The sequence below is a fragment of the Poecile atricapillus genome, chromosome 5, assembly GCF_030490865.1.
Source record: "Poecile atricapillus isolate bPoeAtr1 chromosome 5, bPoeAtr1.hap1, whole genome shotgun sequence".
Taxonomy (NCBI): Eukaryota; Metazoa; Chordata; class Aves; order Passeriformes; family Paridae; genus Poecile; species Poecile atricapillus.
The window spans coordinates 22,942,093-22,959,796 of record NC_081253.1 but is presented as its reverse complement, the minus strand read 5'-3'; the positions used below and the strand labels follow the sequence as shown (position 1 = coordinate 22,959,796).

Sequence of the window (17,704 nt, the reverse complement as noted above, 5' to 3'; positions counted from 1 at the left end):
TCTGGAATCCCAGAAATCAAGAAAACCAGAACCATTTATGGTCCCTGAGGAATATGAGCTCATACTGGTGTCTGAGGAGTCAGAGACAGTTGAATCAACTCAAAAATCAAAGCGCGTTGTGGTGCCCTCCAAAACAAAACATTTTGTGCAGTCCCAAAAAGCACAGTTTGTAGCAGCTGAAGAAACAGACTTTGCTGCAGACTTCCAGAAGTCAATGACTTCTGCAGTGTCCAGAAAATCAAAGGCATTTGTGTCAGAATCTGTCATAGTGTCTGAGGAACCAGAAACTGTTTTAGCACCCCAAAGCCTAGAGCCTTCTACACCACTTCAAAAACCAAAGCCTGAAGTAGCATCCAAAGAACCAGAGCTCATTTTGGCACCGGAGGAACCACCACCACCCAAGCTGGCTGAAAAGGAAGAGCATGTTGCTGCTAAAAAGCGAGCAGCTGCACAACCTAAAGGTATCTCTTGTGCATAGGATCTCTTTTCCTTCCCTTGAGTATGTTGTTTCACTGCTCATTTTAAAGCTTAATACAATAACTAATAGCTACTAATATCTTCAAAGAACATGCAATGCCCAAAAAGCTGTCCCAGAAAAGAAAATTTCTCTAGCTGTTCCTGAAAAATCAAAACCTGCATCAGTCAAAGAAACGTGTTATCATGAATAGATAACAACCACACTGAATCTTCTTTTGAGCATTATTTTAACCTCTTTTGTTCTGTTGGTTTTTATCTGTTTTAAATGATGCTTGCTAAACAAATCACACTGAGTGTGAGTGTGTGCTAAATTGTTACTTCAAAATGTGTCTGTTGTCCTCTATGTTTCAGTCTCTGTATTTAATACTGAGTTTTATTGTAACTGTAAAATGAAATGTACTAATATCTTTGAAGTGCCTGAGATGGCTGAGAGGACTGTTCCAGAGAAGAAAGTTCCCCCTGCTCTATCTAAAAAACCAGAAGCTTCACTTCCTAAAGGTACATGTCACCACTATTATCATCATAAGAAAGGGTGTTCTTTGTTTTTTAGGGTTATCTTTAAATGAATCTCAGTTGAAATTTATTTTTCACTGCATACTTTGATATCAAAAATGTGGGAGAGATATGCCAAATATGAATTGCTGTGCAGGGGTCTGAAATGTTTCCTCAGCTTAAACCATTTAAACTCTTGTTATACTGGGTTTATGTCATATCAAGCAGATATGAAAAACTCCTGTCTGCCAAAAACCTGCCAAAATCTTATGAATACAAGAGAAGGAGTTCATAAACAGTAGTTCACATTATTAGTAGGCATGGCTTCATACATGGTTTAGTGGGACTGGGCAGTGTTATATTTACTGTTAGATTTGATAATCCTAAAATCTTTTTCAACCTAGATGATTCCATGAGGAAAGACAAAATAGAAACTATTCTGTTTGACTACTCTGTTTCAGCAGAGAGTAGCAGTTTCAGTACACAGAGCAAAAGCATCACAAATATCTCTATGTATCTGTATAACAGAGCAGAATATTTTATTTAAACTGTTCTTATTTTTTTTCTGTATTTTGGTCATACATAAACACTTTTGACTACAGGATTTGCAAAGTTGTCACTTTGTATAAATAGCATTAAAGAGCTGCAAAGCAACTGTGAGCATATAATACAGTGAGCCTTTAAAAAGGCATTTATAATTCAAATACAAAAAAAAATTACTAAAGGCACACTAAAATGAAGACACTCTACATTGATGCAGTGATGCATCATTTCATTTCCTTTAGAACTCCCAAACTCTGGCCAGGGAAAACATTTCCTCTGACATCAGATTCTCTTCATCTGAAATACAATGACATTCCCTCAAGTGAAGTACCACCTCAAAGTGATAATTATTTAAAAAAATGAAATTAATATAAAAGGAAACAGTTATAAGCAACATCTAGTGATAAGAATAAAAGCCAGGAGATGACAGGGGGAAAAGATGAGAAGTTAAAGAAGGGAGGAAACATGCAGACAGAAAAAGAAAGTTGAATTTAACCTGAAGGATGAAAATAGTAATAGCAAAGTGGCAAGTAAAAAGTTAACAATGACTGCCTAAGCCAGCACAAAACACAGACATTTATGAAACATGGCTGATACACAAATGCACTAGGATTCCACAAATGAATCTCTGGTCATCTGTTGCTAAGAAGCCAGATATATTTTCTACATTCCCACCCTGACCAAGAAACAGAGACCACACACAGAGTTCCCATCTCCTGTGTGATGTGTTGGACACCCTGGTCATTCCACTGGTGACCGAATGTAACCACAGCACCGTCCCAAAAAAGTCTGCTTGCATTTACTTCTGGTTGTCTTCTTGTTACATGGACATCTGCAGAGCCCACAGAACTAAAATACACTAATATCTTTGAAGTTCCCAAGGTGCCCAAGAAAGGTGCTCTGGAAGAACCTACACCTGTAGCTGTGCCCAAAAAGCCAGAACCAGCAGCACTTCGAGGTACCTGTCGCTTTGTGTGTCAGTCCAAATGAGACTGTCCTTGTATTATGTGTTATTTCTGATGTCTGTTGTTCTGTTAGTGATTTCCTGAAATTTATGCCTCCTGCACTGTGTAGAAATTCTACTATTAGAATGGGAAAGAGTTTTCTAATTAGGCTTTTTAATGTAAACTTCTGTTGTTAGAATTTTTCCAAGAATCTCAAGTAATATAATTTTTTTTAGCAAAAGTGTTTTTGTTTAACCAGTATGAACTGGCAAGCCTGTCCTGTTGTGTGGTGGTAACTACCAGACACAGTCAGGATACAGCAATATTAAAAACAGGAAAAAGAAAACAACCAGAAAATCTGACCACTTCAGTGAAAATAAGCAGCAAAGACAGGTTTAATGGACTGTGAAGGAGCTGAAGTTACTGTGGGAAATGAAGGCCCAAAGTGAAAGGATGAACATACCTAGACAGACAATAGTATTTTAAGACTTATGTATACAGACCTAGAGCCCAAATAAATACTCCTAACCTTTTATTAATATAGTACTTAATCAAATGTGTAGTTGATCAGGATGGTCTGACATAAGTCTCTTCTGACCATAACCACATGGGGACACAAGAAGTTTGGTTCCTCAGATCTATAATTGCATTGCACATAATTATTGCATACAAGACCACTGGTTTTCTGTATTTGTGCATCACAATTCAGCATCACACTTGCTGTTCGCTCTTACTCTCACCAAATGCAACATCCAAATACAGGATTATAGAAGCACTGAAACCTAACTCAAAAGCTACCACATACACTGCAAAAAAAATTGAAAAAATAGAAGACAAATACAAGAGAGTAGAAACAATAATAAAGTAATAATGATGTGATTTCTACTCCCCACCCTGTCTGTGCCCAAACTGCTGGACATAAAGCACCCACAGGTTCATGAGGAATGGTAACAGGTAAAACATGGGCTGAGGTTGCTCCCACAGAAAGACAGATCCCAGCAGAGCTGAGAATGAAAAACTCTCCTCCAAGGGAGGAAAGGCTGCTGAGTAACCCCAATTCACACCTCACCCTCCAGCCCATGCACAGCCAGCAGTTCTCTGCCAGAAGCTACCTGGCATCACTGCTCTGTGCCTGTGCCCTGTGGGGGTTTGTGTGTGTGAGCCGGGGAGAGACAGAGTCATGGCTTGATGCTGGGAGCCCACTTTGGTTACATTCAGAGTACATCTCCAGTCTGTGTTTCACTGTGCATCCTCCTGTTGTATGTACAAAACTGACTGCTACTAATATCTTTGAAGCACCCGAGGTGCCTCGGAAGGCTGCTCATGAGGAAAAACTACCTGTGCCCACTGCCAAAGCACCAGAGCTTCCAGCACCCAGAGGTACCTGTCTTCTTGGAGAACTTAACAAAGAACATACTGAATCTTCTTCTCCTAAGCCTTGTCCTACCCTCTCCTGTCCTGTCTGTGTGTCCCTGACTGTGACTGTCAAGGCTGTGTGCGCAGGGACAAGGGCTGTGTGGTGTGTGAGGGTTGGAGCTGGCTGCTGTGATGTTCTGTGTCTGCGTCGCCCTGGTTGTTGTTCCTGCTTGCCTTGTCTTCTCAGCCATGTAAAATGAAATGCACTAATATCTTTGAAGTGCCTGAGATGCCTGAGGCTGAGGTCCTGGAAGAGGAAGAGGAGGTGGAATCGGTAGAAGAGGTGGAAGCAGCAGTTGCTGAGCCTGGAGAGCCAGAAGTCTCTCCAGCTGAAGGTATAGGGTGATGTTCTGACAGAGCCTGCCATGTGCTCCACATTGCTGCAGTGCTCAGTGCTCTTTGTCCCTCTGCACCCTGTGGGGAGGGGTGAGAGCAGCAATTTGTCATTTTGTATCTCTGTGCCTGCACACTCTCCGCAAGAGAGGGTGGGGTTTTCTGGAAACCCCCTCTCAATCAGCCCCATACTTGGTCTCTTTGTAGCAAGCCCGCCTTAAGCAGGAGTGATTGGCTGAACAGAATACACTGATATTCTGTCAAGTGTTTACTTTCCTCTTTTCTTGCTTTGCCATCTGCCTAGTTGCTGACCTTAAGCTCAGTCAAGTAAAGGGATCTAATTTCTTTCAAGTGCCTGAGGTGATTGAGGCAGAAGAGGCGGAAGAAGAGGTGCCAGAGGTCGTTCCGCCAAAGCCTGTGGCTGTGCCCAAGAAACCTGTCACTGTGCCAAAGAAACCAGAACCTCCACAAGCTAAAGGTATATCTTCTGGAGAGAGGTGCTTTTCGTTTTATTGTATTTATTAATATTTTCAGTTTTTATCCCTTCTTTTGTGTAAGATTTGTTGTTTGTCCTTGACCCAAAACCTCTGCTGTACCTATCTTTGTGCATGACTAACCAACCAGCCACTAGATGAACATTACAGTGCTTAGAAATATCTAAACTCTTTGATTGAGTGTTATGATCTTTCCTACTAATTTAACTGTGAAATTAAGGTGAAATAATATCTTTAAAGTGCTCAAGGTGCCCAAGAAAGCTGTCCCACAAGAAAAGATGCCTGTTGCAGTACCAAAACAACCAGAACCACCACCAGCCAAAGGTACAGGTATTAGTATCATCATTAGAAAAAAAATTATGCTCTTCTGGACTTCAGTTTAAGTAATTTTTTAATGGTGACCTATCGGGGATAGGTGCCTAAGAAATATGAAGTGCAGTGTGGGGTGTCAAAAACATGGCAGAAGAATCAGATTTAATTCCTTGAAAAATACCTTACTGAACTTTTAGTAAAGTTTAAGAATTAAAATTTACCGACTCTTTAGTTTAAACAGAATACATGTTTTTCTGAAGAAGAGCCTGAAAATAACTCTTTAAGTTTAAAGAACAAAACATTGCATCCATGAGACTTCTGATATATGACAGCAACAGAATAAGTTCTCTACCTCACTAGAAGTAGGGTAATGCCAATGTACATGAGGAATTTTTGCTAGCAAAAGACTGGATATATCTAGTGATTATCTTATTAATACATTAATAGATCCAGAAACAGGAGAGAGAAGTATAATAACTATATGTATATTTCTAAAGTAGAATTTAAGTGAAAGGAACTGTGGAACATAGAAAGTTAAGAGGAGGTGTAAAGAGTGGAATTAATTGATAGAAAGAAAAAGAAAAAAAAAGATGGTGATGATAAATCAAATGCTATTTCCTAAAAAACAAATGTTACAATTACAAAATAGTTGTGAATTATATTGGCTGATACACAAATGCACTAGGATTCCACAAATTAATCTCTGATCATCTGTTGCTAAGAAGCCAGATATATTTTCTACATTCCCACCCTGACCAAGAAACAGAGACCACACACAGAGTTCCCATCTCCTGTGTGATGTGTTGGACACCCTGGTCATTCCACTGGTGACCGAATGTAACCACGGCACCGTCCCAAAAAAGTCTGCTTGCATTTACTTCTGGTTGTCTTCTTGTTACATGGACATCTGCAGAGCCCACAAAACTAAAATACACTAATATCTTTGAAGTTCCCAAGGTGCCCAAGAAAGGTGCTCTGGAAGAACCTACACCTGTAGCTGTGCCCAAAAAGCCAGAACCGGCAGCAGTTCGAGGTACCTGTCGCTTTGTGCGTCAGTCCAAATGAGACTGTCCTTGTTGTCTTACATGTTATTTCTGATGTCTGTTACTGTTCTGCTCATTTGTGATGTCCTGAAATTTCTACATTCTGTGCTGTGTATCAGGAGTTTGAAAATGTAGTATTTTGTAGAAACAGCTCAAAATATATATTTTTTTTTTTACTGTATTGGTGTCTTATTTTGAATCAGTAGATACTAAAGCGTTGTAGTTTAGCACTTAATCATACGTTTTTCATATGGCTGCCCAAATTTGTTATCTTAAATAGAAAAGAGTCTGCATGACTCTTCTGGCAGACTCAGGTAGTGTATACAATAGACATAAACCTTTTGAAATGAAAACCCAGTTTCTACTCAGCAATGCACAAGTGCAGTAAGAAATGACTGTATAGAAAGTTTTAAGAAATTGCTGACCCTTCTAGGGTTTATAATAAAAAAGAATCATTATAAAATCCATTGCACTGTACAGGCTATGGAAGTTGCCACAGTGAAATGGAAATTGAGGACAGGTACTTAGAATAAGAAAATAAGTAAAAAAAACAAAGAGAAAAGCATAAGCAAAAAATATATATACAAAAGGATGAAAATAGGGAAAAATAAGAAAACCTGTGTCCTCATCCTGTCTGTGCCCAAACTGCTGGACATAAAGCACCCACAGGTTCATGAGGAATGATAACAGGTAAAACATGGGCTGAGGTTGCTCCCACAGAAAGACAGATCCCAGCAGGGCTGAGAATGAAAAACTCTCCTCCAAGGGAGGAAAGGCTGCTGAGTAACCCCAATTCACACCTCACCCTCCAGCCCATGCTGTTCTCTTCATGCTGTTCTGGCAGTTCTCTGCCAGAAGCTACCTGGCATCACTGCTCTGTGCCTGTGCCCTGTGGGGGTTTGTGTGTGTGAGCCGGGGAGAGACAGAGTCATGGCTTGATGCTGGGAGCCCACTTTAGTTACATTCAGAGTACATCTCCAGTCTGTGTTTCACTGTGCATCCTCCTGTTGTATGTACAAAACTGACTGCTACTAATATCTTTGAAGCACCCGAGGTGCCTCGGAAGGCTGCTCGTGAGGAAAAACTACCTGTGCCCACTGCCAAAGCACCAGAGCTTCCAGCACCCAGAGGTACCTGTCTTCCTGGAGAACTTAACAAAGAACATACTGAATCTTCTTCTCCTAAGCCTTGTCCTACCCTCTCCTGTCCTGTCTGTGTGTCCCTGACTGTGACTGTCAAGGCTGTGTGTGCAGGGACAAGGGCTGTGTGGTGTGTGAGGGTTGGAGCTGGCTGCTGTGATGTTCTGTGTCTGCGTCGCCCTGGTTGTTTTTCCTGCTTGCCTTGTCTTCTCAGCCATGTAAAATGAAATGCACTAATATCTTTGAAGTGCCTGAGATGCCTGAGGCTGAGGTCCTGGAAGAGGAAGAGGAGGTGGAATCAGTAGAAGAGGTGGAAGCAGCAGTTGCTGAGCCTGGAGAGCCAGAAGTCTCTCCAGCTGAAGGTATAGGGTGATGTTCTGACAGAGCCTGCCATGTGCTCCACATTGCTGCAGTGCTCAGTGCTCTTTGTCCCTCTGCACCCTGTGGGGAGGGGTGAGAGCAGCAATTTGTCATTTGAATCTCTGTGTGCATGACGTTTAGCTCAGTCAAGTAAATGGATCTAATATCTTTCAAGTGCCTGAGGGGATTGAGGAGGAAGAGGCAGAAGAGGAGGTGCCAGTGGTCATTCCTCAAAAACCTGTGGCTGTGCCAAAGAAACCTGTGGCTGTGCCAAAGAAACCTGTGGCTGTGCCAAAGAAACCTGTGGCTGTACCCAAGAAACCAGAGCCTGTTGCTGTTCCAAAAGTACCAGAACCTGTGCCTGTCCTTAGAAAACCTAAAGTTCCTTCAGTTAAAGGTACATACATCAGTGACTGAGCATCTCCTTATCTTTATTCTCTGAATACCTTTCCCCTTTTTCACTGATGTATGCATTGCCAGATGAATAATCTGCTGCGTAAATATGTTATTCTTCATGTTTAGTACACCCTCCTCTTCTTATTTGTTGCACTTTTCACTATTATGTGTATATATGTGTCTTAATATTCACAAAATAAAAATTTACTAATATCTTTAAAGAAACTGAGGTGCAGGAGAGAGCTGTCCTGGAAGAGAAAGTGTCTCTTACAACACCTACAAAGTCACAATTAGAAAAGCCAGAGCTTCGTCCAACCAAAGGTACATATTGCCAGGAGGCATCTCCTGAGAAGAAATGTTTTCTGTATTCTTTCTTTTCTTTGTTCATAAGTGAGTCTATAAAATTTGTCAGTTGAATGTAGCCTAACTTGATAGACTGGAGCGCAGTCTACCATGATTAGGGCCTCTGTTACTGTGATTTTGTGTGTGTTAGATGTCTTTGTCTTTTTATGTTTTGTATGTACATTTATATACACAAAAAATAAAAAAACTTAATATTTTTTTGAAGTGTCTGAGGTACCCAAGAAACCTGTCTCCGAGGAGAAAGTACCTGTTGCTATTCCTAAAATACCTGAATCACTACCAAGTGAAGGTTTGTGCCACCATAGATTTTACTCTAAGAACAATCCTTTGTCCTGTTCTTCCGAGTATAAGCTTTAAAGTAGACATTTTCCTTTTTCTCCCATGTGTGAAATTTGTAAGTTTTTCACTTCATATTTTAGATTATACTAGTCATTATTTTTTGTATCTGTTAGCATATTTTCATATTTGGAAAATACATGCTCCTGCACAGGATATGTCTCTTTTTAAGATAATATTAAATTCCCACTAAATTGGAATTTCTCAAAAGTTACTATTTATGTTGTTGTTATAATCCTAAATTAATTGTGAGCATTGACATTTTGTTCTTTCCTGTTACAATGAGTCATCACCAAGCTTATTGTTTTGTTTATATTGTATACATAAAAATTCTGTCCTCCACACAATCCTTACTCATGCTTAGAAACAAAGTAGTTTTCAAAATCTTGTGTTAACCGCAAAGGTAACAGTTACTAAGTGATTACTTATCCTAATGTGTATTTGTCTGTGTCTGTTGAAGTAGATTTGCTTTATTTATATCTGTATAATTGTTCACGTGAAACAATCTTATGATTGAAAACTTACACCGGTTGTCAATATTCTTTAAAGAATATGAAATCATAAAGGAGATTGAGCCTGAAGAAGCAGAGGAAATTCCAGTTGTAGAAGTTGAAGAAGCTTTGCCAGTTGAAGGTATACAAAGTATTTCCCTGGAGGCTGCCACACACCTTTCTTTCATTATCATCATGTGCAGATTCTTCTTGCTCTCTCATTTTTCACCCATGTGCCTGAGTGTTGTAGGTCACCTCTACGTTGTAGGTCTTTCTGTGATTCTTCCATTGTTGTGTTCTGGAAATCGTTTCTGATCATTTAATTCTAAGTACCTGAAGATTATTTAGAATGCTTTCATTTTGTTTCTGACAAGAGTCTTCCCTTCATTTGGTTTTCTACTTTTGCTGTCATGGTGTTAACATGCTTTTTAAAGTTGGGTATTTGCATGCTATGAAGCAGTAACCTAAGGCTCTTTCATGCTCCCATTTCATTCCATGACATTTTTTCACTGGCTTCAATGGAAATGGAAAATGGTGGTCTTTAGGTTTGTACATTACTCTTCACATAACTACCATTGTAGGAAATTTATTCTAAATCTACTTAATGTTATTTAAAGTGCCGCAACCTGAAAAGAAGATCCCTGAAAAGCGAAAACCACCACCACCACCACCTGCTCCAAAAGAAGATATTAAACTGGCAAAAGATCTGCTTAAAGGTATAATCATCTGAAGCCATAAATAATGTTAGAAACTCAGTCTTTTAAAACTATACTGATGAACCTTGAAAAGCATGCTTTTAGACTATAATTTTGTGTCTTTTTTATTTCTTTTCTAATATACTATACTTTAATGGTGCTCCTCACTAATGCTCAGTCCATCATGATTTTTTATCAGCGTTTACTTGGGTTCTTTTCAATAGTTACAGGAAAAAAAAAATATTAAAACAATTTTAATTAAGTTAACACTTTCTTCTATCCTTAACATAATTCTTCTCTCTTTAACATATTCTTACAAATGAAAAGAATCCCCAGCAATATTTTGCTGGCTTCATATGAACACAGGTTTCAGATCCATTGTGCTTCCTACAGACCATCTGACTTTTTCTAAGCAGTTGTTTGCAGCTTTTGTCCTTCTTTTATATCAGTACTATTAATGAGGTGGTTGGTTTTTTTAGAAAATTCCTTTCCTCTTGGAGTCTAGTTTGTGTTGTAAAACTAAAATTGTTTCCTTTAAAGCTCCTGAGGCAAGGAAGAAAGTTGTGGCTGCAAAACCTGGCGAGCCTCCGAAACTGGAACCCCCACCTGCTAAAGGTACCTAGCTAATACAAGAATCTAGCTTAAAATAAACCTCTCATGAGCCTAAAGTTGTAGTTCTCATTATCTTCAAATATATCAAAATACTGTCTTTGTTAGATTATGCTCAACATGCATCCCCATCTTCAGCATATACATTTGTGTTATATTTATGTCCACTTTAGTCTCCCATCATGCAGTCCGTGAGATATAAGAGACAGAAACATAGAGGAGTGAGAGGGTTTTTATGAGTTTTATCACTTGTTTAGGTGCTCACTTTGGTTTTCTGCTTAGCTAGAAATGAAAAAAAAAAAAAATACTCTTTAAATGTATACACCATTTTTCCAACATACTTAGTTTATTATTTTTCTGAAATGTAATTTAATTTTGTGAGAGGACACTTTCTAGAGATGGGAATAAATAATGTATTGAGCAGGCCACTTAACAGGTATTCCTTTATATTATTCATGTTTACTGGAGTTTAAGATAAATTAAGCAGCGAAGCAGTGGACATTCCTTCTTAATGCTGTTCCAAGTTTAGAGATTAAAGTGGTTCCTTATGAATATCACAGACAAATAGCTCATATGAAGAGATATGTAACATAAGTCTGTAGTGAAAGAGGACAAGGAAATAAAATGTTATGATGATGATTCTTCTTGAATACATAACCCTTATAGTTTTCTCAAACCATACTTCTCTTCTGTTTATTTGTATGAAAACTTTTTACATAAGTTTAGATGACAGCTGTATGCAAATTATGTAGAAAATATATTACAGCTATTGGCTTCAATAGCAACAGTTTTACCTTTGATTTTAATATTCAGTTGTGAACTAGTCTTTGATTTGTGTGCTGGTTTGGACATGCTAGTTGTTGGTTAACTCTTACCGCTGTTATGAACCTATAATAAAATCTGGAATAATATTCTTTTAAGTGCCTGGACTTGTAAAGAAACCTCGCAAAGTAATTCCTGAGCCTACTCCTCCACCAAAAGAAGAAGTTGTTTTGAAAAGAGGTATAGTAACTTGGCTCTGTTTTTAAAAACCCATTTTAACACTGATCAGCATATTCCCCTAAGTAAAATTGTTTAACATATGTGGTATGGAATATTACATGATCAGATACTATCTGATGTCTGTTTCTTGGGAAAAGCAGTTGTAGTTGCAGGGAGGAAAGAGGTGTAGCCTGAAATGATGCAAAGGATCTGTAGTGAAAACAGAGCAGAGCAATGAAAATCTAGTTCCCTATCTCCCTCTAGTCCTTTTTCCTTACCTCTTTATAGTAGAGTTGAGAGTCTTCCATTGCCCACAGTGTAAATGTTACTAAAGTTATGTGTGTAGTCTATGTATTCTCTTTTATGGTTTTCTTAGAAGTACCACACAGATCACAGAACCCCACAGTGCTATTGCACATCAGTTCCATTTCCCACAAAGTCTGGGGCATTCTGAATCATTTTGTGCTCAACTATTCCTTAGAAGAATGAAGCACTAATTCCAATTCTCTTTGAAATACCATATAGGGATGATTCATGCCTTGTACCTTCGAATTTTAGAAAAAATAATAAAATATAATATTCCATTTTTCAGATGACAGTGTCATTACATACCCAAGATGCAGAACTGAGAGGACAAAACCAAGTGAAATCAATAAAATGGAAAACAGATACTATATAAATTTGAGCTCTCCAAATACAATACTTAAGGATTTTAGTATTGTTCTCTCACTGAAGTCAGTGGGAGTTTAATCTATAATCCTGCACTGTGTCCCTAAAAATCATCTTTAACTAGTTAATAATTCATAATTACTTATAGGAAGTCATCATTTAAATGAGAGAATAAATACATAAGATATTACAAGAAATTTTATCCTATCATAGGCAGGTAACATTAAAATCTTTTCTCTCAGATGGACTGCTCTTAATAAAAATGTCTTTTTTCCTTAGGTGACTAGAATTTTAAATTTCCAAATAGTATCTTGAATAGTTACACAAATCTTTCATTTCTGTTGAGCTATGTATTTTATTTTCCTTTTTCTTTATGGTTGATGTTTTTAATCTTTGTCTTGTTCATTGTCTTATTCCTTTGTTTGCCTGTGCTTTAAAAACCGAGATGTCTTTTCTTTTGAAGTTCTTAAAAAGAAACCTGAAGAGGAAGAACCTAAACCAGAAAAAGAACCTAAACCAGAAGTTAAACCAGTACCTACACCAGTAGAAAAAATTAAGAAGCCTGAAGGTACTAGATTACTATAAAATCTATTTATTAAATTATTAGCTTTTAGAACGCCATTATTAAGTAGTATTTTCTTAAGTTCAGGAATTAAACTAATATCTTAAAAGATAGCTTTCATTGGCCTAATTGTGCAATTTAAGTCTTAGCTGAAAGTGCAGCCAAGTTTGACATTCACTTTTGGGTCTGAATTCTGCATTTTGGGATTATTTCTCAATCTTCATTCTATATAGAAAAGAGCTTTACAATTATTTTCTATAATACTGATAAAAATATAACTACAGCAAAACAGTTAATCCAAGCATTCTTTTAGGTAACTTTTTGCAAATGTGTGTCCTTTAACCCATTTATAGTTTCTAATTTATTCAAATCTTACTCTAAGAAATATATATTCCTAATTCTTATGAAAATCTGAAACTGTTCACATGTAAAAACAATGAAAGCTTTTAAATATACTTGAGGGTATTCTATTTAGGCATTTAAGGTGTTTTAATATATCTTACAAAATAAAAATATTATTTTAAAGTACCAGAAGTTCCTACGAAGAAAACTGAGATACCTGCCATTAAAAAAGAGGAGAAACCTGTGCCTGAACCACCAAAAGGTACAGACGTGTGGTGCTCCTTTTCCTTATTACAGCAACTAAACGATATTCAGTGCTGAATATCATGCTATATTAACATCATGCATTACTGTCTGTCATGACTACTGTGTCCTCATTAACCATTTTGCAATCTTCCGGATTTCTTGTTGTCTTTATTCTTCAATGCTTGAAAAATTCATCTTTTTTCCATTGTTTGCAATCCTGCTTTATAAGAATTTATCTCAAGGTCATTTCTTGCTTTTTGGCCAAATAAAATAGAAACCAATAAATTCTGTCTTCATTTAGCTCTCTCTGTGTTGTTGCTCCTAACTTCTAATGCTCAACGTGACCGCAAAAAATGTAAACTAACCTACTTGTAATTTCTGTGTTTGAAATGGCAGAAACTAAGCCAGCGTCTGTCCCAGTTCCTGGGCCTGAACCTAAACCTGCAGTAGGTAAGAATTCTTTAGTCGTGAATGCTTTAGTCAAGCCTTTCTTGTGCGTCTAGTGTTTTCTGTTCAGGGATTTCTTGCTAAAAGGATGTTCATAGAATCATAGAATACCAGGCTGGAAAGTGATTTCAAGGCTAATCTGGTCCAATCTTGGCAAAAGCACAGTCTAGATGAGTCAGCACCTTGTGCAGCTGAATATTAAAAGTGTCCACACAAAGGCCTTTTGAATTAATAAGACTAGAACTTTCCTACCATTTATGAAACATTTTAAAGATCATACTTAAAGTAATGTATTAAAACTTTTTTCCCCATACAGCTGTAAAATCTCCAAAACCAGCTGAAGAACCAGCACCCACTGTTACTGCTCCAGTGACAGCTCCAGTTGTTGGAAAGAAAGCAGGTATTTATGTGTATTCTATGCTATTTAGAAGGTTTTTCTCTGACATACCTAAATACCTTCAGTATAAAAAGAGGGAAGAACTGTACAATAACTCATTCATTACAGGAAGATTTGAGGTCTTATTCAAGGATCTTGTTATTCTAGGTACTGTCACCTAATTTAAAAGATCTCTGATATATTATGGAGACCAATTTGTGCTCTTTTGTCTGGATGGCAATATGTGTGTCTTTATTTGTTGTCCTACTATGAAATTGGCATATTCTGTCGTTTTCTTGATGTTCCTCATGTCCTGATACATGTTTTGTGAACTTTGTGATCTTGTATTTTCTGTGTAGACAGAGAAGTTACACATATCTCTAAACAATTGTTGTGTTGTTTGTTTTCCTGCTTTTGATTTGTCATTGAAACCCTGAGGAAAACTGACAATGATGTTGAAGAATTAGAGTTTTGCTACTTTCATCTGCTATGCTTAGGACCCTGGAACAAAGCCTGCTGTGAGAAATAAAAGAGCTGTGATGGTTCCTTTTCCTCTGAAACACTCGGAGCCTGTGCTCCACCGGCAGAGCCGATGTCCATTCTGCTCGCCCACCATTCAAAGGGCCTCATGTTGCAGTATAGCTCAGATCTTGGGCATTTAAGAAGCCAAGTCATTAATGTCTCTTGGCCATTGATCTGGTGATGTATGTGCAGTGGCACAATTAACCTACTTTATGTCAGTGACCAGATAGCTGTCATTTTCTGCTACTTTTAACCTACACTGGATTTTAATTGGTGATCTGATGAGACACTGCTAATGTGGTCTTATGTTTGTGTGTAGTGTTCTTACCTTACTTTTGTGGTAATGTTGTAAGTTTCTGTTGTGTAGAGAAAAAATGTTCTGTGTTCATTTTATTTCAGGTATAGCTGTAAAATTTGTCTTAAAAATATATTGTTCCTGATTCTTATTCTTATGGATTTTAACTCTCTAAATTACCATTACCTATGAAACCTTTGTAGCTGCAGAAAAGCCTGATGCACCATCTGTACTAAAGCATAGAGATAAAATGCCCTCAGTGGAAGAAGAAAAGCCTGAGTCAATTGTGTTAAAGAAGATTTTGGTTGAAAAAAGCTTGCATGTAAAAGAGAAAGTAAGTCCTAAGGAAACAATTCCGGCCATAGAGCCACTTGAGTATAAAATCTCACTGGAAACAGCTGGTGGAATACTGAATTCAGAGACAGATGAACAGGAGAAAGTATCTTTTAAATATTTTGTCCTGCCTTCTGAAGAAGAGGAATCAGAAATGACACCTGTAATTGCAGGAAAGACTACCCTTACAGGTGAGAAATTAGAAGTTGAAATGGATCACATTCTTTCCACAAAGGAGGAACTACCACTTCCTGATGAGGAAGTGAAAATGATTTCTGAAACATCTGAACATATGGAAAGACATTCTGGAGAAGAAAAGGAGGATGAAATTAAATTGCTTGTTCATAGGGAAGATGCCATAGAGAAGGTCTCTGAAAAGTTTACGGTTCTTCATGAAGGAAAAATTCCTGACCATGAAAAAGAAGAAGAAATTAAGTCAACTTGTGTACCTAAACCCAGAAAGCCATATCAGCCCAGGGACCAGAAACATCTTCTAGGAAAAGAGAAAAAATCAAAACAAAGTTTGCAACCTGAAAAATTTCACATCAAGGATAAAACTTCATTTGTACAGGATATCATAGAGGCAGGCACAGCTGAAACTGATCAGCTTAGAAATGAAAATGAGAGAGGAGGTTTTAGTCAAGAGAAATCTGAAGTTCCTCTTGGAGAATCCATGAAGGGACATGGCATACAAAGTAAAATTCAGAGGATGAAGCAATCTGGCAGCACAGTACCTGAAATTCCTATAGATAAGATTCTTAACAAAGAAACAAAGAAAATAGAAGATATTCAAGATGATGAGAAAGATAAGAATCTGGATTTTACTTCAGCAGAAGTACATTCCTTAGACCTGTATGAGGAGGCTCAGGGAGGATTGAGAAAAGATGTTGACCTAGAGCAACCCATTGAAGATGAGGAGATTCCCAGAGAAAAACCTCACACAATCTTTAAACCATCTGTTCTTAAGTCAGAAGTAGTAGAAATGAAAGCAAGAGAAAAATACCCTACAGAGAAAGAAGTTCATTATGAGGATGGTTTAGGACAATTGTTGGCTGAGAAAGCACTCCTAAGCGATAAAAAAACAGGCAAGATTATACCAGAGAAGGAAGAAAAAACTATCTTCAGCACCCACTTAAAAAAAGGCAAAATTAGACAGTCAAATGCCCCTGAAATTCTGCCTGTGGAAAAAGAATTTGATACAGCAATTACAGGAGGAATGGAAAGTGAAGCTTCCATGGGAGAACATGAAAAGGGAGTCATATCTGAGTCAGTAAAGAAAGTTGCTATTCAGCCACCACAAAGTCAAGATGAAAAACAAATTCAAGATGTTTATACCATTCAGGATGAATACGAAGAAACTCTAGATCACAAAACCACAAAAGATAAAATTGAAGAAAAGCAATATACAGAAGGTATATCAGATGAAAAAACATCACCTGAACATGGCATTGGAAAAAGCACATCTGGTACCATGAAAAAAGAGAAGGGAAAGTTCACAGACAAATTATCGTCAAGCAAAGGGATCCTTGCAAATGGAGAAGGTACTTCCTCCTCAAGGATAGGTAAGGTAATAACTTCCAATAAAGCAGAAGGAGAGAAAGAATACCAGAAATCAGAACCTGCTCACCTGACTGAGCAGGTCACTAGACTTTCGAGTGAAAATAAGAATTTGGATGCACCTGGAGAGTCATATGAAGTTCTGGATGTTCCAGCAAAGTCTCATGCCAAGCGAGGTGAGGAAGACTGATGCCAAATTCTTCCACGAAGTGCTTGTACCATTTGCTTCAGGAGAGCACCACCTGCCATTGTGTTTCAGTAACACCATTCACAATTCCATCAAGTCTGTCAGCCAGCTTTATTGGCATTCAGCCACTCTTCACATGTTTCTCTTACCTGTCTGTACATACAGCTGTGTGATCACTGTTCATTGTCTTAGTCTTATACTTTTGTAAGACTTCATTAATCGTTGTGTGTGCCATTGTCTTCTCAGGAAAACTCACACATTTTTTTCTAGTATTCATTTTTCCATCCACTGCAATAAAATCTGCCCTGCATTTCATTCATTTCATTCTCCCATTAAAAGTATCTTTTATATTTCCTTTCACAAAAAGGTAACAAGAGGCCTCATAGCATGGGTAATATTTTCAAAAGTTTGTGATGATTCATCGCAAATTAGATTAACAGAACATCCCTCACTTGTAAAAGTACTACATTTTCCAAAAACATAAATTTAATTTACACAGTTTATATTTTTGTGGTGTTCACTGGTAAAAGTGTGTATGTTTTTAAAAAAAATAAACAACCTCATCTAATTTTAATTGGCACTTAAACTGTTTTGGCTGACAGGTGGGTATTGATCAAAGGCCTGATCTTAAATAAAATGTCAAATAATGACAAAATTTTACAAATTAATGGGCAGGACAAAACATGAAGGAAATAGAAGCTTTTTTGTTTTAAGCTGCCTGTTAGGCTCTACTGCTGAATATGG

The 17,704-nt window shown here is 37.7% G+C and overlaps 1 protein-coding gene across 1 annotated transcript in view; it reads left to right on the top strand.

Moving 5' to 3' along the window:
- TTN (titin) overlaps positions 1 to 17,704 on the top strand; it is a 240,302-nt gene that overhangs the window by 121,678 nt on the left and 100,920 nt on the right. Inside the window, exons 149-155 of the mRNA XM_058840325.1 lie at positions 9,757 to 9,855; positions 10,375 to 10,449; positions 11,365 to 11,445; positions 12,557 to 12,661; positions 13,182 to 13,259; positions 13,640 to 13,693; positions 14,007 to 14,090. Coding sequence (XP_058696308.1) covers positions 9,757 to 9,855; positions 10,375 to 10,449; positions 11,365 to 11,445; positions 12,557 to 12,661; positions 13,182 to 13,259; positions 13,640 to 13,693; positions 14,007 to 14,090 — 576 coding nt within the window. The remainder of the gene's footprint in view (positions 1 to 9,756; positions 9,856 to 10,374; positions 10,450 to 11,364; positions 11,446 to 12,556; positions 12,662 to 13,181; positions 13,260 to 13,639; positions 13,694 to 14,006; positions 14,091 to 17,704) is intronic.